We start from the raw sequence: 21413 nt of genomic DNA on the forward strand, positions 1-21413 counted from the left end.
ATAGTTTGCTGTTGAAAATCAATAGTTTTCTCTATTTGACATGAAAGGGACATAGTTTTGCGATTGTTTGCGGGCAAAATTTTAAAAATCGGTCAATAAATGGCTGAGTTATTAGCGTGCAAAATCTTTCATAATTTCGTGACGGTCGCAAAATTTAGATTTTCATTTTACACCCGGTGCCGTGGTACAGTACCGTACCTTCCCCATAGACGTAGTTTACGTCAAAAATCATTGACCTCATTACACAGTACATGGCATTTTTGTGTAGAGTACTACACAACGGTGTCTTGACAAATCCCATCCGGGTCGTTGCTGGAGTGAGGCAAGCACACATCCTATCACCGCTAATGTTCCTCATCATAATCGACGAGATCCTGGTAGGTGCAAGGGTGGCAGAAAATCACTTCAAGCGATAAACGATACAGGATACGAATAATCCAAGATAGCCTTGTTCTTGCAGTGGCATGATGCCGACGCCTCACACCGTGCTCGTATCACAGAACAATTAAAGCATCTGATGCACGCTTTATCGCGTGATGACCCGTTATCGGATCATGTTACAAGTCATGATAAATTTTATTCATCACATTGTTTGCCACTTATGCACCCGTAAGCCGCATTCATGATTCGAAATGATACGTTCATGAGCATATCTGGAAGTAGAATCACCAAGAATGCTCAAAAAGTGAATGAAATCACTAATTTATCATTTCGACTCCATGATAACAATCGCATCACTCCCGCACATGCCGAGCGAATAATTCTTCTCGGACCGAAGTTTGTTATGATGCTTGACGACGAAATGTTATCGTTGTTGCTATGATCGCACGATGCCGTTCGACCGCGACACATTCGAAATCTGATCATGATCACTAGATTTCCATCCTTGGGTAGGTGCGATTGGTCGTGAACCAAATCGTGGGTTGCTGTGACCACCCATTACCATGGAGCACCTAAATGACTTCGAAGTGGCTGATGACGTTGCTCTACTAGCTCAACAGAGCTCTTATATGCGGAGTAAGCTCGATTCGATGATCTTGCCGATCCCTCCTCGTCGACAGGTCCAACCATCAACGTCAACAAGGCCAAATCGTTGGATGTAAACACGTTCAACCATTCCAGCTGCACGGTAGCTGGGCAAGCAGTGGAGAATGTTGAAAGCTACAATATCTTGGTAGTCAAATGGCGAAGAAAACGAGGGCTGCGAGTTTTAGAAATGTATGGGAAAATAATCAGATCAGTCGACGCAATAAAAAAAATGAATTGTCAACGCGAACGTGAAATCTGTGCTGCTGTACGCCAGTGAAATCTGGTGTGTATCAGTGGAGAACACTCAACGGCTGCAAGTCTTCATCAATAGATGCCTGCGGTATATAATTCATGCATGGTGGCCTCACAATTGGATCTCCAACGTGGAGCTCCATCGTCTATGTTATCAAAAGCCGATAGCGACAGAAATTCAGGAAAGAGAGTAGTGGGGGGTCGACAACATTCTACGCAGGGGCGGTAACGAATTCTGCAAACAAGCGTTAGATAGGAACCCAGCAGTACATGCAGCAGAGGCAGATCCAGAGGCTCATAGCGGCGCAGCCTCAACAACGAAATCAAGCAAGTTGACAAAAATTTGACCTGTCCGCAGTTCAAGGCGATGCAATGACTGGCAATCGCCCAGGATGGAGATCTTTTAATTCAGCCCTCTACAGGGTGCTCAGGACTGAAAGTAAGTAAGGGTATGTTTTTATTATGATGTTTTAATAAAGAAGTTATTTTTGTATAATTCCCTTTCTATGTTCGATTCGTCTTTGTTCTATTCATATTCTACTACATAAGTATGCGTTGTAATGTTAACATGTCAAAGGTTCGTACTGCTTTTTTTTCGCAACAAACGATGATTCGGTACTTTCGGACTACATACTAATTACTGGTCTCTCATTACACCGTCTTCGGCCGTATTTATTGATAGCACGTTAATTCTTTCCCCAGAGATAATAAACCTCCCGAAATGATTCAGCAGTTGCGCTAAAATTCGCTTCACCCAGCACAAACAATGTTAGTACGGCCCAGGCCTTGATAGAATCGGGACTCAAGCTTCCCCGGTGTTGTCAATTTTGAGCAGAAGTGTTTGAATCGCGCGCGCACCAGAAGAAATAATCCGAAAAAAATGCTTATCTTGCTCGTGTCGGTGGTGGCAGCTTCGGTCGGCTTAGCCGTGTACGTTTATCAGCTGTTTGCGAATCGGTTGCACTACGCGGCGAAGATTGGCGGTCCCAAGGGGTATCCCATCTTGGGGAACTCGATCCAATATGGGACAAAGTCCCCGTCGGAATTTTTGCTTGAGGTGGAGAAAAGCAACAAGGAGTGCGGAAAGTTCTACCGGCTGTGGATTGGGCCGGATTTGATCTTTCCTATTAGTGACGCCAAATTGGTCGAGGTTTGTGGAGGATGGGTTTCAAGTGCGTAATTCAGTTGATCATGGTGAGATGTTGTATACCATTACAGGCGATTCTCAGCAGTCAGAAGTTGCTGGACAAATCGGTTCAGTACGACTTCATTCGGCCGTGGCTGGGAAATGGTTTGCTTACGAGTACCGGAAGGAAGTGGCATTCCAGGAGGAAGATCATCACTCCAACGTTCCATTTTAAGATTTTGGAACAGTTTGTGGAAATTTTCGACCAACAGAGCAATATCTTCGTTAGTCAGTTGAAGTCTAAGGCGCTCAGTGGGGAGGACTTTGATGTTTTTCCTGAGGTTACACTGTGCGCTCTGGATGTGATATGCGGTAGGTCTTTGGGTGTTTTGTGGTGGTCTTCGTCATTGCAGGTTTTGTTGTAAACTGAAGCATGTGTAAAAATATTTTCATTCTTATGAAGTTTCAATTTCTGTGTCAGGACATTTGGAACTCAGGACATAGCTGCTAAACTCCAGCTAACCGAGTGGCCCGTGACTATTAGGGCTTAGTCCTATGAAGCAATATCCAGCTGGCTAGCGGCATTCCATTGGATCTAGGGTTGCACCAGAATAGTCCTAGCATACATACTTATCAGCGCTTGTATATTATTACTTTGTATGGTGATAAAGTTCATCATACTTATATTGAAAATTTCAGTTTTTGTTTTCGCTTTATCGATTAATCCACCACACTTGCGATAAGCCGACCATCTTTTGAAATTCGTTCATTGCCCGCGTGCTTTATGTTGAATAATGTAGCTTGAAACACCCATACATAAATCTTTAGATTTCGAATGAAAACAATTATTCAATGAGCCATTTTACGAAGTGACAACAATGTTGATGATGATATTGCTTTTCACGGGCTATTGGGCGCTACCTCCTGTCAAAATTCATTCATAAAATCGGCCCGCAAAATGGACTATTGAACCTGGTTGACCAAACCATTGCACAGCGGTCCACGAACCAGATTTACGAGGAAAGATGCATTTAGCATCTTCAAATGATTTTTGCGTTGCGTTGCGTTGCGTGGTAACGGAGTAATTCGTAGATTGCATACTGGAAGTTGACATGTTAAGCCTTTAATACTGCTATTCTAATTGCTTATGGAATGCTATTTGTGAAGGAACAGCTATCCAATCAGAGGTTAAAGTAAAAAAGACATGAAAACTTCCATTGCCAGCCACGCCCATCTTCTCCGTTACGAGGATAGGAAAGGATGTGATGATATGACATCTACTTATGAAAGGCCAGCGACTCACCGGCGCCCCCATAGGTGTCAAGGAGTTGGATATTTGGAATGGGTTGTTTTGGGATTCACTATAAGCGAGTGATGCGACAAGATTTAGTTGTGTAATTGTATTTGTATCATGTAGATGTGTTGGTCTTTGGTGTAAGTGTTTTAGTATGTTTAAACACCAACGTTGGGAATGACTAAGCTAAGAAATTGAAATTGCATCTTCAAATGATTTTTTTAGACAAATATGGAAATTTGGGTGGTTCTATTTTCAAAGAAATTGGAAAGCAAACTTTTTTATTTGCAAGAATAACTATATACATTCTTCGGGAAAGCTTTACCATCTATCAATTTTGAGCAAGTTTGCTGAAGACAGTTATGGTTGTTATCTCTTTTGGTTCAATAGTTACAGGTGTTTTTTTTTAAACCATAGTTTTTTGAAAAGGTGATATGACGGGTTGGGGCAAACATAAGAAATATCTTTTGGCTACATTCAAAAGAAGAAATGTTGTTATAAAACATATCAAAAAATTAGAGGGGTGTTATTTTTGTAACACAAGTAAAAAATACTTGAAAAGTGCCTATTTTTTCTAGAAAATCATCAATATCTTTTGAACGGAATGACGTAGCAACATTCTCAGCGCACGAAAATGTGGGTTTATTTAGCTTCAAAAGTGACTCTTAAAAAACTGTGATGAGAAATTTGAAACAAAATAGTTAAAGCGTTTAAACTGTTTTGGCCAAATTTTGAGCATTTTCCCATAGTTTTCATAGGGTGACGCTAGAACAAAACGTTTTATTGCTTTAATTTTTTGTTTCAAATTTCTCCTCAAAGTAGCCTAAGAACCACTTTTAGAGCTTCCAAAAACGCGCATTTTCGTGCGCTGGAAAGGTTGCTACGTCATTCCGTTCAAAATATATTGATGATTTTCTAGAAAAAATAGGTATTTTTCAAGTATTGTTTACTTGAGTTACAAAAATAACACCCCTCTAATTTTTTAAAGCTCTACAAGTGTTTCTTGGGCAACTTCGATGAAAAATTGAAACTGAAAAACTTAATGCCAGAAAACCGGTTTTTCTTGAACCACCCTAAGCTTATTCCGGAAAATATTTCTAGATCGGTCAATTTTAAAGCTACATAAAAACTGTCTTCAGCAAACTTGCTCAATATTAATAGATCTACGACTTTCCCGAAGAATGTATATAGTTATTCTTGCAAATAAAAAAGTTTGGTTTCCAATTTCTTTGAAAATATGGACCACCCTAATTTTCATGTACATTGGAAAGAAAGCCTTATTTTTAGGAACAACTTTGTAAAAGACCATATTTGTCTAAAAATCATTTGAAGGCGCTGAATGCATCTTTCCTCGTAAATCTGGTTCGTGGACCACACTGTGCACCGGTTTCACAAGGTTTCCTAGATAGAAATTTCCCTTACGAAAGTATGGTTCTTATACCAAGGCCACTTGGGCTGTACTATTTTGCATAAGTCTGCAAAGATTGATCGTTGCTGTTCTTTTATGCTGTAGATTGATCTGAGCTATCCTAACCGTAGCCACTACCCAAACTAGGTAAGATTAAACTCTTTGCAATAACAGCACAACAAAAAAAAACAGCAACAAAACCAGATCGGTATCGAATGGAAAACGCCAAAGGCGAGGATACACAGAATAATTCTGTGACAGAATACACTGTGTAAATCGCATAATGCGAAGCCATATAGGTGAAAATTTAAACTAACTAACAACAGCTTCATAATCCCGCCCATATTTAGCTTCAAGTGAGACTAAAGAAGGGCAGCTGATTGTCTCGGAGGAACACAAGGTTCACTGCACCATTGTTCTGGTTAGCGCAGTAAGGGCTACATACTGTGGAGGGCGCCCTGGTACGCCGCAGGCTGCGTTAGCGGTTAGGTTTTGATTAGACCCCCCCCCCCCTAGCCATTCATTCCTAGGCACGTTAATCATAAAGCCGCATCACACCACGAATTAGAAGTCACCTGTTGGTGGATTCTTACCACCGGAACAGGCGGTACGTAGTGTTATTCTTGGCCTATTGAGACAATCGCTACCGACACTACACAGCTATCTAGGCTGATCGAGAAAAGAAGTTAATATTGATGATCAACTTCATACGGGCTCAAACAGTCGATTTCTGGGAAATTTTATCTGAAAGTGTAACTTTTCCCAAAGTAAATCCTATGCAAGCTTTGAACTGCTTGCGCAAAATGATAGTATCACTGATTGTGCTGAAATTTTGCAAAGTTCATATGAGACCTAAACGGGATCCAAAGTCGACAGGAGCGAGGATTTTATTTTTGTTCCATGCTAATGTACATACGAAATGAGAGTGTCAAATAATAAATAATTTCATTGATCGTCAAAAATCCTTCCCTCAGTAAATTTCTGGCTACGCCACTGTACCTCGGTTTTGATTATTTAATTCATATTTTTTCTAAAAAAAATCATTGGGCCCCAGATGTTTTGACAATTCTTCGCCACCTCAAAATGTTTGGGAACGACTAAAATATTAACATGCACTGATACGGCAAAAATTAGCAATAGCCAATATCTCACAGATGTATTATTAAAAACTATGAAAGTCTTTGATAACAGAGAGATGATAAAGGGAAGGATTTTATCATCTGTACAAAAAACTATTGGATTGCCAGTTATTCAACAACCGTTGGGAACCCCTGGGTTATTACGATCATTTCCTTTGAAAATTGCTTAAGCAATTCCTTCGATATTTTTCTCTGCAAATTATTTTTTGCAATTTCGTTCAATACATATTTCTTTTGATTATTCGCTCAGAGATTATAATGGTAATTTATTCCAAAAATCCCTCGATAGTTTATTTGACACTTACCGTAAACCGGGGTCAAATGACACATTCCAGCGTAACGGGACACCGCGAGGAACTAACTTTCGTGAACAAATGGCGTTTGCAATCAATTATAATGTTCATGATCATATGGTTTAACAGATTTTATAACAAGCTTATTAGATGTACTTGCTGATGCAATACTTGTTCTATGGGGTTTTGTTTCCAATTTACTTTATATAACATGTTACATTTCGTAACGGGACACCATCGCAGAAATCTTCTTTTTGAAATTTTCAATCTGAAATGCGTATATTAGCTCTGTTATGAAGTTTTGAATAATAGAGTCTTCTAGACATTTCTTCTTTGGATTGATGTGAACAATATTGCCGAAGTGAGTTTTACTGAGAAATGTATAGTTTTGGAAATATTCTTGATTTAGTTTTGGGAGCGCAGCGTTACGCTCGCGTGAAAACAGTGTTTTGCAAATGGTGTCCCGTTACGGCTAAAGTCATCTAGTTGTAGATTGAATGCTTTGCTAGATAGAATGTCTTCGGCAATATTTTTTAGACAGATAGTAGCTGTCCGGCAGTACACCAATAGTCCTTCAAACCCTCTCTGGCCCTATGGTGGCCATCGGAATGGGCCCTGGGGAACCTGTTTCGAGTTTTATTTAACCTTCACGTATCCGACCCTCTACAACTCATTTTCAAAATGCTGGCATTTCGCCAATTTTCATCCAATTATTTTTAAGTGACCCTCAATTGATCATAAATTGGAGCTAGTTTATTATACTCAAGTGGCCATGCCGGAGATATTCCGGATTATGCTGGGGTGCAGGGGGTTGTAAAAATGGCTAAAAGTGATTATTTGGTATGTTGTTGTGTTTAAACCATCGATTTCCAACGACATTTTTGTTGCGATTAGTGAAACACAACTGCTATAACCAGATTTGAATCAGTTGGCCCATCCGGATTCCCGTGACAGGTTCCGCGAGGCCTCATTGGGGACATTTCTGGCTCTCAACCTAAACATGCCGTGCGACATATCAATCTTCATGATTTCGAATGACTGAGTCAGAAACGATAGACCACAGACAAACAGACGTTAGACTGGCGAAATATCTATCGACCATGCTTTTAGCGATCATTTTATATCTTTATAGTTGTCGCTTTCACAACCAAAGCACTAGCGCCTTCTGTTGACGATATTGCACAACGCAGTGTTTCGTGAAACATTTCCACCAGGTGATGGTAGTGTGAACTGGGCGATGATTTTCACGAAAATTGTTCTAGGTGTTACGTCTGTTTGTCTGTGGATAGACTGAAGTATGAAGGTTCCACGGGGGTGTCATCGGGAACATTTCTGGTTTGTAACCAAAACATGCCGAGCAACGTATCAATCTTCATTTCGAAAGAATGGGATAGAAAAAAATTACTTAAGTATGTATCAACTGATATGGCCGCTTCGTAACATCTGGGGCAGGTTCCGCGGGGGCCTCTAAAACACAACACACACGAAATAATCACTTTTAGCAATTTGGCAAAACAGATCCCTTCCCCACCCCCTGACCCAGTACAATCCGGAATATCTCCGGAATGGTTTCGGATACTACATGGCCATTTGAGTGTAATAAATAAGCACCAATTTATGATCGATCGAGGGCGACTTAAAAAAAAACGAATGAAAATTGACGAAATGCCAGCATTTTGAAAATGAGTTTTCAAGGGGCGGGTACGTGAAGTTTAATTGTATCTCCAAAACTATGGTTGTGCGACGTATCTATCTTCTCGGTTTTCACATTCTACATTATAATGATCCGAAGAAGATTCAATGATATCTATAGTACATTCTTCCAACAAAGTCTTTTCAAGCATATGTCGCATGTTGCTTTAATCCTTTATTGAAAGGCTCATGCGCCTTGGGATTAAAGGAGCCAATTTTCGCTGAAATAAATTTTACATTTTAAAGGGGATTTTTCTTTTATTCTATGTTAGTTTTGGGGAACCGTTGAACTTGCCGTTTGGTCAAGGTTAGAGAGAACAAAGTTTTTTTTTTGAAGGGGATGGGATTATGGGGGCTTTCCGTTGATATTTAGCTAACGACAACCAGTAAAGATACAAACAAACGGATTTCGAGAAGAAAAAAAAGTTGTCAACCAAAACGACAAGACCTCCCTCTTTCAATCAACGGTCACTAACTTATATTATCACAAAAAGTAATGCTACGCCATTTTCGTGATGCATTTTACACTTTTTTTCAATAAGAAAATAAGCTTCAAAATATGTTTGTCGTCATAAAAGAAAATTATACGGTGATGTATGGGGTAAAGAAGGAATGCCAACCATCACTTCGGGATCTTCAAGTTTTGAACGCTGTGTGATTCTATAAACCTTTTTATACATCATGGTGGTAATTCATAGGACATGTTAAAAAGGTTATAGCTTTTAAAGAGTATGCTGTCATCACAAAACTTAAAAAAAAACATCACTTTTTATACTGATCCACCAGAATACCTGCCCTTTGTTTACGTAGTTTCAGTGGAGAGCTGAGAAGTGGGCTTTGTTCCAGTAGGGGCGTTACACCAAGAAGGATAATGAAAATATATACACCATATAATATCATATCATCATGGTTACAGATTTTTAGTTAAATATATGATCAAACCAAACTTATTTATCCACTTATGAATGTCTTTAAAATTTTCGTAACGGGACACCAAATCTACGCACCCATTGTAACACCTAAGATAACGCGTCGATCAATTTAACCCATATGTTGGAAGAAAGGTGTACTCGTGGAGAGAATCCTGAAAATCATTTTTCTAAAGCTAGTAATAAATTCGCTATTACAACAAATATACTGTTTTCGTAACGGGACACCATTAAATTGCGGCTATTGCAAAAAGTGCTTAAAACATATCAAAACCCATTTTTATGAAAAGTGTCCTTTGGGTGTATAAAATATACGTTATTATACTACATTAATAAAAAATAGTTATAATGTTTTCGAACTTTACCGTGCCAGCAGGCATATTTGAAAATTATCAATAAAAATTTTCATTTTTTTTACATAAAATGCTATTACTTCACCTAGCTATTTAAATACGTAACTAGTCAAATTTCAAGTAAAACAAATGGTTTTCGTAAGATTGAATCTACCCTTTTTCATATGCTGGAAAGCTTGGGGCGAAACAATCACTTTGATATTTCACATCCTTGGCGTAGAGGTGCGTGGAATGTGTCAAATTGATCAGCAGGTGAAATTGATCTCTCGGGTACTGCATTGTAGTTCCATACTAGGAACTCTTAAGCGTCGTAATGATCTTCAACTTTTTACCTAATCTGATTCGTAGATGTCTAGAGAGGAGTGCAAACTTTTATTTTTTAGGAAAAGTTAGTTTTGCCTTATTTTTTTCAAGGATTTTGCAATGTATTTCTCATTTAGCTTAAATCATTGCTGCTAAACAATCAATTGCTAATAGGACTTCCCGTGAATTCTCTGTTTTAACATTTTTGTGGAGCCTTGGCTGGGATGTTATGCAGCTAATCAGAACATGAAACTGTTATAAAAAGTTCATTTTTTGAAGAAATAGTCGTTTATTGTAATAGAAATCATTTATTTCAAATGAAATTGCCTACCTTTAGGCGTTTAGGAGGAAATTTCGAAATTTATTTTGCATTTTAAGTATTAAATTCACTAGTTATAAGATTTTAGACGCGTTATTCGGTTTTAGAAGAGCAAAATTAAGCGGTGAAGGAAATTTTCCTTTCCAACCGATGCTTAATTGCATACTGATCAATTTCGCCCCAAAGTAGCATTACCAATATTTTGATATTTGAAGTTATTTAACTTAAAGTTTCAATTTTTTGAACAAAATTCTGTCACATGGTTCCATGGAGATCCAATGGGTACTGGTTTTACAGAAATTCTTTTGGCAATATTTGAACAGGCACTGATGTTATCCGCAAAAGTTGTTTTAAAATGATCAATTTGACCCCGGATTACGGCACTTTTATAATTACTTCCGAAAATTTCTCATTGATTTCTTTCTGCAATTCCATCAGCAAATTTGTTGCGAAATTCTCTAGAATTGGTAATTGCTTCGACAATTTCTTTGCAAATTACACAGGAAGTAAAATTGGAACTAATCGGGCTATTCCTTGAAGGTTTCTTTATGCCATTTGTTATGGAATTCTTTTTTTTTATTTTTTTTAACTTCTCTTTACTCGTGAATTTTAACTAATGCAAATTTTTCACATAATTCGCTATTCTTTTTGGAAATACCTCCACCAACTTTGGAGCATCCTACGGCATTTTTCTCGGGTTTCCTTTGTGTAATTTTTGTGGTAATTTCCTTGGAAAGTCTTTCGGTTATTCATTTAAGGTACCTTCAGCTATTTCGTTTATAGGAATCGTTTTGTGAAATTTTCCGGGAAATTCTTTGGGAACTTCTCTGTCCATCAACCTATTTTTTTTTTGGAAATTTCTAAGATACAGGTACTCTTCGATATAACGTACAAAAAAGTTTTCGCTTTGTACGTTATATCGAAGCAGAGAAAAATTTAATAGTTTTTATGCCTGTATTCATGTATTCGACGTGAAATTAATCCCAAACAGAGAGTAAAAAAATCGAAGATTGAAAGTGAAGATTGACATTCTCATTTTTCCATTCGTGTTTGGCCACATTCATTGTCAGCTGAATGCCTCTCTTTTTTCATTCAATTCTCTGTCACGAATATTTTTTCGCACGTCGTAAAATGTCCAATTTCTGTTAACAGACGCACAATCCGACTTAATGGACAAATAGAGAACATAATCAATATTCTAATTAACTACTATTCACAAGTTTTGTGGTGATTGGAAGAATAATGGGGAGTTACGGTCCAGTTATATTTCACAGTGAAAATTGTCAGTGACAGAAAAATGAATGAATAGGTGAAAAAATTCATTTACCAAAATGAATTTTATTTTGATCCCTCAGTTGAGTATTTTCAAAACTCACGTTGAATTTCACTCACTGAAAATGAAAATTTTAAACACTGATCCCAAATAATGATTTCGGTGAAATTCACAAAACCAATAATGAAAAACTTGAGTTTTCACGAAAAATTCATTCCGTTTTTTTGTGCTTCGATATAACGTACATTTTGCTTCGATATAACGTACACTAAATTTTTCCCCATATTGCGCTAATTCTGGGTAACAAGGCTAATGCTGCAACAAAACATTGATTTGAGTGATTTCGCAGTTTATCCAAAGGTTATTCCTGGGGAAAATAAAAAATTTCCAATGTTGTACGTTATATCGAATTCGCTATATCGAGGGTACGCTATATCGAGGGTTCGTTATATCGAAGATTACCTGAAATCCTTTTGAGTTTTTCTTCGGTTATTCCGTTTCGAAATCTTGGATTTTTTTTTGTAATTCACAAGAGTGTATCTAATAAAACTCTAAAAGTAATAACAAACTGGAAACCGTAAGGAATTGCGAGAATCGCACAGGTGAGCCCAAGACAGTACCTTCAAAGTACATGATGGATTTGGGGATTGTACGACATTTCCCCGAAAACCAGTTCCCCGAATGAAGTTTCCCCGAAAGTTTTTTCCCCGAATGTACCATTTCCCCGAAAAATGTTTTCCCGAATGTACCGTTTCCCCGAATGTACCGTTTTTCCGAATGTACCGTTTCCCCGAAAAGATTATTGCATATGCCATTTATCATTGACCCAATGCACAACTAGGGGCATCCGGTCTTTAGGACGAAGTACGCTTTATCAAAGTACGTTAGACCGAAGTACGTTAAGCCGAATGGATTGCGAAGCTGAAGTTCATAGGGTAGAATGGGTCAGTAGGCCTTTTCTTAATTTTCTTCATAAACGATGTTAAAATTTGTTTTCGAAGGCCTAGAAGATGTTTGAGTCCCTTGAGTGTTTTACATTCCTCGAATCTAGGGGATTCTATGGATACTGGGATATACTTCCATGATTTTACAATATTCTTTTATCCTCCTCCCTTTTCTCACATAGATGATTTCTTGATGCTGATGTTATACTGTTACTGAAGAACTGATGATCAACCCAAGTAACATGTTGATAGGCAATTAGTCTTGTATTGTATTGCATAGCTTATTGACGGTAGTAATTTGTCAAACCACTGACTGTCCCATGACAGATTACCCTTCTTTGAGAAGTCGGCTATTCTTTTGAGTATTGGGTTATATATATGATCAAACTGGGTTTTTTTTTCTTGGCCTTCAACTTAATCGTAATGATGCTCGTCCAGCGTAATGATACTTTCGGCCTAATGATTGCAGCCTAACGTACTTCGGCCTGACATACTTCTGCCTAAAGATCCAGCAGCGTCCTTTTGGCTAGATTGATAACCTTTCATTTAATAAAATTTCCCTTCTTTCAAACATAGGCTGTTCTTTCAAGTTGAATTGTTCAATCAACCATCAGGAAATTGACTGCTGCTATATTTATTATTATTTTTTGTGACCGACTGTTCTAGTAGGTGTTATAGTAGAAATTTTCATCAAAGATTCTCCCTTCTTTCATCATATACTGTTCTTTCAAAATATTGCCGGCTGTCTAACTACTAGTAAGTTCTGTAGAAATGTCAATTCCAAATGCTACTTCGCGGTCATGATTGATCCATTGATTAACAAAAAAAAAACTGAAGAGTGCTTAGCTTCAAACCTATTAGTCAAAGAAATTGAATTGCATTGACTTTTGTTTTAAAGCCTGTTAATACACATTAAAATTGTGCTCACAGATTTCCTTCGCTAGCAAGAATACTTTAAGACTTAAAGTTGAAGTCATCTGGATCATGTGTTTTACAATGACGATGAACTTTAGCAGATTACTACCACAATCACGATGTCTCGTTTTAAAGGTATTATGCGTTTAAAGAGTGTTTTCATCGATTGAAAATTCAAAAGTAAATAGAAAGAACAGCCTATGAATGAAAGAAGGGAAAATTATGATGAGCGTGTTCTTAATTGAGTGCCATGTCATTTTCAATCAGTACAACAGAAAAGAACGACCCATATTTAAAAAAAAATCAAACCTTATTGAAGTATCATGAAGAACATTATATCTCGAAGAATTCATGGTAAGATGGAATGCACAATATCAATGAGATGTGAAAGTTTCCATGATCTTGATATCTTTCTAAAGACTACACATCGGCACATTTTGTACACAGGCTAACTTTCCGCTACTTCGTTTCAATGACTAGTGCAAACAATGGAATTAATCAAGAAAATGATTAGAAACCAGTACTAAAAATAGTATTATAAATATTTCGGGGAAACGGTACATTCGAGGAAACGGTACATTCGGGGAAACGGTTCGTTCGGGGAATCGTTTTTCGGGGAAATAACTTTCGGGGAAACTTCATTCGGGGAACTGGTTTTCGGGGAAATGTCGTACAATCGGATTTGGGTCGAATTTAATCATCTAGGGATTCGATAAACCGGGGGCTCGATTATCCGGGCACAATTTTCAGGGGCACAAATGGTGAACGAATTTTGAAACACAACGTATTCTTTGTGAAAGCTTCTGTTCTTCAGAGAAATGTAGCCGAAAACAGAATATTCAAAAATGGTCCAGAACACCAGATATAATAAGCTTCGATCAAACTGATAGCTCCTAGGAACGCTAGCGACACGCTATAGGTGAGTTCTCGAACTAAAATGCTACACTTGTCAAAGCTTCCATCTTTCAGATCAACTCTGCCAAAGACAGTATCCTTCGAAGTGATCCAGAACGCGAGATAAACGACGTTTAGACTAAACTCGAAGCTCATAAGAACACTGGCGCTACGTAGTGTATGATTCTCAAACCAAAGTGTTTTCTGTATAAAAGTTCTTAGTCTTCCGAGCAACTTTGCCGAAGACTGTATCTTGAGTGGTCAAGAACGCGAGATATACGACGCTGAGATCAAACTGGTAGCTCCTAGTAACATTAGCGCTACGTAGTGAGTAAATTTTGAACTGAATTGTTTTCTATATGCAAAAGCACTAAGGGGCGTTCTAGGGGTTTTTATTGAATGTCAGGGGCTTTCTAGGGGCTTTCAAGGGGTTTTCAATTGGTTTCAGAGGTGTTCCGGTGGATTTCAGTGGCGCGCCAGGTAATCCATGGAAATTCATGGACGATCCAGGAGACTTCAGAGACCTTTCAGAAGTTCAGAAGGGGCTTCAAGGGTGTTTCAAAAGGTTTAAGGGAAGTTTCAGAAGGTTTCAAGGCATTTCAAAGGCGTTCCAGAGGGCGTTGGAGGTGTTCCAATGGGACCCAAGCAACACACATGTTATATTAAAGTTACGACAGCGCAAGTTTTGGTTGCATAGAAGTTTATTTTACGTTATTTTAACACAATGTTAGAATTACGTAAAATAAACTTCTATACAACCAAAACTTGCGCTGTCGTAACTCTATTATAACATGTGTGTTGCTTGGGGAGTGCTCCAGAGGGTTTCGGGGACGTTTCATTGATTGATTGATTGATTTGGCTTTATTAAAGAGACTTTCAGCCCTTGGCTAGACCTGGGACGTTCAGGATTTTCATCGGTTTTCAAAGGACTTCCATGGCGTTTCACGCGGTTTCAGGGACTTTCCATGTGCTTTCAGTAGAGTTCCAGGTGTTTCAGAGGCGTTCCTGGTGTTTTCAAGGAGTTTCAGTGGCATTCTAGGGGATTTCAGGGTTTTCAAAAGAGCTAGGAGTGTTTCAGATTTCAAGGGCATTTCAGGGGTGTTTCTGAGAATTATAGTAGCGTTTCCATGGTTTTCAAGGGGTTTACGAGCACTACAGCGGTATTCCGGGGGTTTCAGGAGTGTTTTAGGGGATCTCAGGAAGTTTCAGAAGGGTCGAGGAAGTTTCAAAGAGTTTCAAGTGGTTTCAGGAGAGTTCTAAGGGCACAACCATATTTCCGTAAATTTCTTTAAAAATCTGAATAAATAAATAAGTAAATATAAAATAAACAAATTTCTTTAAGAATCTTTTAGACAATTACTCTAGTGATTATTTCAAAAATTTCTTTGGGGATGTCCAAATGCCCGAAAGCTATTGGCAATTCATTTAGGAATTTCCTCAGCATCGTTTCCGACTTCCTTCGGCAACTCCTTTAGTAATTTCTTCTTTGGAAACTGATTTGGCAATTCTCTTGGGCATGAGTTCCGTAGTTCACTTAAAATTCATCCGTAATTCTTTGGTACTTCCTTTAGCAGATTCTTAAATAAGTTGTTCGGCAATCCTTTTGGGAAGTTCGTAGGCTTAATATCTTGGATTTTTTCCGTTTAATTCCTGCAAACTTGTGTTCAAGTTCCTTCAGCAATTCTTACGGGAATAGCTATTCCTTTGAAATTTAATTTGTCATTTTTTTTTTTTGGGAATTCCATTTTAAAGGCAATACCGAACGGATTTGCAAATGCAAATACAAACGACAGGGAAACTTCAGAAAGATATTCTCAGCAGAATTTCCAAATGTCATAAGTTTTCCAGTTTTCAAATGGAGAAGTAAATTGCCAAAAGAAACCCCAAATGCAATACTGGAGGAATTCCTAAAGAAATCCAAAGAAAATCCAAAATGAATAGCTGTTTCAATTTCTATAGAAAATTCCAAAGAAAATTCCCAATGAATTACCTAAAAAATCCAAATACATTTCCAAATTCTCAAACAAATTGTCAGAAGAATTTTCAAAAAAAAAATGATGGCGAATTGATTTCCAAACCAATTGGCAAAGTAGTTCCCAAAAACATTGCCAAAAACATGCACCAAGACTCCCAAAAGCCTTCTTTATTTACTTATTCTACTTTACAGTTTTTTTATCCACTGCGTGAGTAAGAGTCATGTTAACAGACTCTAGTAATTTTGTTATTGAAGCAATGCATTAGAAAATATTTATAAATGTTCAAAATGATGGATCTCAAGTTGGTCTTTATATTATATAACTTCTTAAATAATAGTGATAAAGTAATGACATGCACTATACCAAGAAATGCGGGATGTACCCAAATAGATCAAATATTGGTCACAGAGGTTATGTCCCGAACAAATAAAACATGAGCGTTGTGGTGAAGCATAGGGTCTTGTACCATTTTGGCAGGTATACCTATTTTGGGCACTTCCTGCTCTAACTAAGTCAATTTCAAACCGATTTATTTGATTTTTGTATAGAGTTAGATACTGTACGTACCTAGCACTATACAAAAATTCAAATCAATCGGTTTGAAATTGACTTAGTTATAGCAGCAAGTGCCCAAAATAGGTACACCTTCCCAAATGATACAAGACCCTATATATTTGCCGAATCAAATGGAAAACTGACCGACAATGTTTGTTGCAATTTTTAATTTTATGAATGTGTGCAGGACAAAATCTCAGGAAAATAACTGTTTTTTTAGAACACCAGCACTGCTATTAATTTTGTCATGGATTTGGGATCAATTTCAACTCAGAGGAGAGCTAATAAATAGAAATCCTAAGGAAATTGATGAAAGAAGACCGAAAGGAATGGCCTAATAAATATTAATTAGGTAGATATTGAAAAAACAAATTGATTGATTTTTTAAAAGGAATTCTCAAAATAATACCGAAGAAAATTGAGAAAATCGAAAGATATTCCCAAATAATTTGTCGAGTTTATTGATGAAAGATTTGCCCAACAAATTCCCACATAAAATGCAAAAAAAAAAAAAACAAAAGAAATTATCGAAAGAGTTGCCAAAAGAAATTACGAAAGGAAGTCCCAAAGAAGTTGCAGAAGAAAACTTCAAAGGAACTACCGGATCGATTTCCAAATAAAAAAATCAAAATAAATTGCTAATGGTATTTCCCAATGAAATTTCCGAAAGAAATCCCAAAAACATTGTCTAATTTCTCTGACTCTGAATGGATTTACCGCAAGAATTTTCGGAAAATTTCCACATGAATTGCAAACGAAATTGACAAAAGAATTCCTAAAGGAACTATGGAAGAAAATTTTAAAGGAATTTCTCAAAATGTTCCCAATTTTTTTGCCGAGTTCATTGCTGAAAGATTTGCTTAATAAATTTCCATGAAATTAACGAAACATTTTTTAAATAAATTACCGAAAGAGTTGCCAAAATAAATAATAAAAGGAAACTCCAAAGAAGTTGCTAAAGGAAGTTCTAATGAAGTTGCCGAAGTAAATTTTAAAGGAATTACCTGATCAATTCGCAAATAAATAAAACAACAAATTAATTGCTGAAAGAATTCCCTAACGGAAGTTCCCAAAGCAATATCAAACTTTTGTCAGAGAAATTACAATAAATTTGCCGGAAGAATAATTCGAGAATTTTCAAATAAATTGTATACAAAATTGTCGAAGGAATTATGGAAGTAAATTTTAAAGCAATTGCCAGATCAATTTTTAGACACTTTACGAAGGGTTTTTCCAAAAAAATAAGTACAAGAATTCCCATAGGAATTTTCGTAAAAATAATTGACTGATTGATTTGTCTTTATTAAGGTGAATATAGAACGAAGCCACACCTTGAATTTTCGAAAGCACAAATCTGAGGAACCGATCATTGCATCGAGCTGAAAAATTGATCGATTGGTCACCCGCTGGTGGTGATCAATCGATCAACTTTTCAGTTTAGTGCGATACTTGGATCTTTGTGCTTTTGGAAATTCAAGGTGTGGCTTCGTTCTATATTCACCTTTCATAAAAATAAGCCAAACACATTGCCAGCGAAATTTCTAATGAATTTTTGGACGGAATTTCCGTAGAAAATCACAAAAAATGCCGAAGAAATTCCCAAAAGTATTGTGAATGAGTTTCCAAAGAAATTGCTGAAAGAATTATAAAAAAAAATCCGGATCAGTTCACAAAAGAGTTTCCGAAATAATTTCCAAGCAAATTGGTAAAAAAAAATGAAAATAAAAAGAAAATCGCGTTAAGTACTGTTCCTTTGAATTCCACTAAGAATTTGCATCTTTTGACAGATACGTATTTCGACCTCAACTGTAAGGTCGTCTTCAGTGTCTTGTACTTGACTCTGACAAGACACTGAAGACGACCTTACAGTTGAGGTCGAAATACGTATCTGTCAAAAGATGCAAATTCTTAGTGGAATTCAAATAAAAAGTACTTAACGCGATTTTCTTTTTTTTTTTTTTTTTTTTATTTATTTACAGATATTCCCCTAACAAGCCCAGGTTAATTAATCATCATCAAAAAAAAAATGCTCAAAGCTTTTACCGAAGGAAATATTCTGATTTAAAATTATCTGGCAATATAATATTATTTAAAAACAAAGGAATCCCCAAAGAAATTTCTGAGGAAATTACCGAAGGAAATAGCGAAAGAATATCCATACGAATTGTTAAATCAATTCCCAACGGAATTGACGAGAGGTTTTATTTGTAGCTTTCTGCAACTCCAAAAAAAATGAAGAAACGTCGACGACCTTCGCTAATCCGCACAGCATCAAATTTAAAATGGGTCAAATGTCATTATTTTCATGGAGCAGGGTAAAACGGAACGCAGAATCAAGACAAGCAGCAAATAAGGTCACCAGATATACATTTCCGTTAAAGATATGGATACCAGAAGTAAAAACTATAAATGAATCTTGTTGGTTTGCATGTGTTCCAGTTCAAACTGACGGGGTACACGCAGTGTATAAATTCAAGCCACAAACGAACTTGCTGATTATTTCAGTTGCATTATGAGAAGTAGATCATTCTGAAACTGAGATGTGTAATATAAAATAGAAATAGGACGCATTGATCCAAAATCAATGCTAAATATAAAACACTCAAGAAATCGGGGCAAAAGTGAAATAATAGGTGATCTATTCCATCATGGAAACTTCCCTCTTCAAATGACCTGCATTCGACGTTGACCATTCAAGTATCCACACAAACAGTATCTTATCTCAAGTCGAAACCAAACAACAAGCTCAACCATAATAATCACAATCGCTTTCGTTTTCAAGAATCCGCCATGGGAACAAAGGTCAACGCTCAGCTCAATTCGGACTCGAAATACGTGAGAGCCGTGAAAGAGTAATCCCTTCTTTTATGTCACAGTCCGTTAATCTCAAATTTATCAAAACATCCTCTTCTGTATTTTTAGCATGGCTACTGTTGCGATGGCTCGTTCATTTAAAGCGTTCGCCCGGTTCGACTTCACTTTCTTCTTCACCCCGTATTGGGGAATGCAAGACAAGGCGTTGAAGATCCTGCATGACTATACGGACAGCGTCATCCGTTCGAGGCGCCTAGAACTGGCCAAGGGCACCACTACGGCGGCCGATGAAAACGAGAACGATGTGGGAATGCGCAAGAAGGTGGCCTTCCTGGACATGCTTCTGCAGGCCACGGTCGATGGGAGACCTTTGAACGACTTGGAAGTTCGTGAGGAAGTTGATACTTTTATGTTTGAAGGTCACGATACGACCACTTCGGCCATATCTTTCCTCATCGGAATCTTGGGCAAGTATCCGGACGTTCAAAAGAAGGTGTACGACGAAGTACGAACCGTGATTGGTGATGACCTGAACGTGTCCGTCACGTTGTCGATGCTAAACCAGTTGAACTACCTGGACTTGGTGATCAAAGAAACTCTGAGACTGTACCCGTCCGTGCCCATCTTTGGCAGGATGCTGCTGGAAAATCAGGAAATCAGTAAGTTTCTCGTATGTCTCATATGATGCAATAAGTCAATAACCATTCACTATTCCAGACGGCATCGTCTTCCCAGCTGGTTCCAACTTGGCCATCTTTCCCTACTTCATGGGTCGTGATCCGGACTATTTCGAGAACCCGCTGGAGTTCCAGTTCTATCGCTGCTGCCGTCCTGTACAGACGGAGGCAAGTGTGCTCTTTGGATTGCTTTGTGCATGCCTACAGCGTGCGTTCGCTGTTAGGTTGTCCGTTTTGTTATCGGTCGTTCACACCAGTTCGCCTGGCTCGGTAGTGCTTTCGGTGCGTAGAAATAACATTCAATTATCGTTATGACCGAGTTGATTCTCAACACCGTGCAGTTCCGTTTCCCGGTGGGTAGCCCACGTCCAACATGGGAGGAAATCGCCAGATTTCTTAAGCGGCTGGATACGGACGTAATGGCGATGGAAACGGTTTATAAAACAGCGAAAGATCGTTCGCTGTTTATCAAGTTTTCGTCCCTGGAGGGAATGACGGATTCGTTGGAGAAGAACCCGAATCCCATAATGTTTGCTTACGCTAGTGGAAAGGAAGTTGAGGTGCGTATGACGGTTGCGGGAACCAACTCACAATACGTGCGAGTATTTGATTTGCCGCCGGAATTGAGCGACGATAGCTTGTCGATGGTCCTCTTGGAGTACGGAGAAGTCGAACGCGTGGTGCGAGAAAAATTCCCGGCGGAATTGGGCCTCGACCATCTATACAACGGAATACGGGGAGTATATATGGATGTAAAAAAAGGCATTCCGCCATCGGTTGACGTCGGCAACTACAAAGGAAGGATATTTTACGAAGGTTTAAAAGACACGTGCTTTTTGTGTCACGGAGTTGGACATCGACAAGACGCTTGCCCTCAGCGACAACCCCGGAACAAGAAAGGAAAGAAGAAGGAGAATAAGTCAAGTTCATATGCTGCGATCGTGGCTGGGGAAGGAACGGTATCGGAAGTGCAGCAGTCATCAGAGGACTTGAACGAGGACGATATTATCGAACTAGTGGAGGAAGAGTTAGATGAAGAACTTACGGAATTAACAGAAGCGGAGAAACGTAAGTCTGAAGCGGAATCCGAAAAGGAGAGGCGTCGGAAACAAGGTATGGAGACGCTAGAAGAGGTAGCCAAAGCGATACAGGAAGCGATGAGGAACCCACAGGCAAACCAACGGCGAGCCGAATTCGCCACATCAAGCTCTGGATCAGGATCACGCCC

The 21413-nt window shown here is 38.2% G+C and overlaps 1 protein-coding gene across 1 annotated transcript in view; it reads left to right on the forward strand.

Annotated features, from left to right (window-relative positions):
- The first annotated feature begins 1993 nt into the window (after positions 1 to 1993).
- LOC109422663 (uncharacterized) overlaps positions 1994 to 21413 on the forward strand; it is a 33488-nt gene continuing 14068 nt past the window's right edge. Inside the window, exons 1-5 of the mRNA XM_062857572.1 lie at positions 1994 to 2431; positions 2500 to 2779; positions 19477 to 19546; positions 19617 to 20167; positions 20226 to 20302. Coding sequence (XP_062713556.1) covers positions 2162 to 2431; positions 2500 to 2779; positions 19477 to 19546; positions 19617 to 20167; positions 20226 to 20302 — 1248 coding nt within the window. The 5' untranslated portion in view covers positions 1994 to 2161. The remainder of the gene's footprint in view (positions 2432 to 2499; positions 2780 to 19476; positions 19547 to 19616; positions 20168 to 20225; positions 20303 to 21413) is intronic.

This window comes from Aedes albopictus, chromosome 3 (assembly GCF_035046485.1).
Source record: "Aedes albopictus strain Foshan chromosome 3, AalbF5, whole genome shotgun sequence".
Taxonomy (NCBI): domain Eukaryota; kingdom Metazoa; phylum Arthropoda; class Insecta; order Diptera; family Culicidae; genus Aedes; species Aedes albopictus.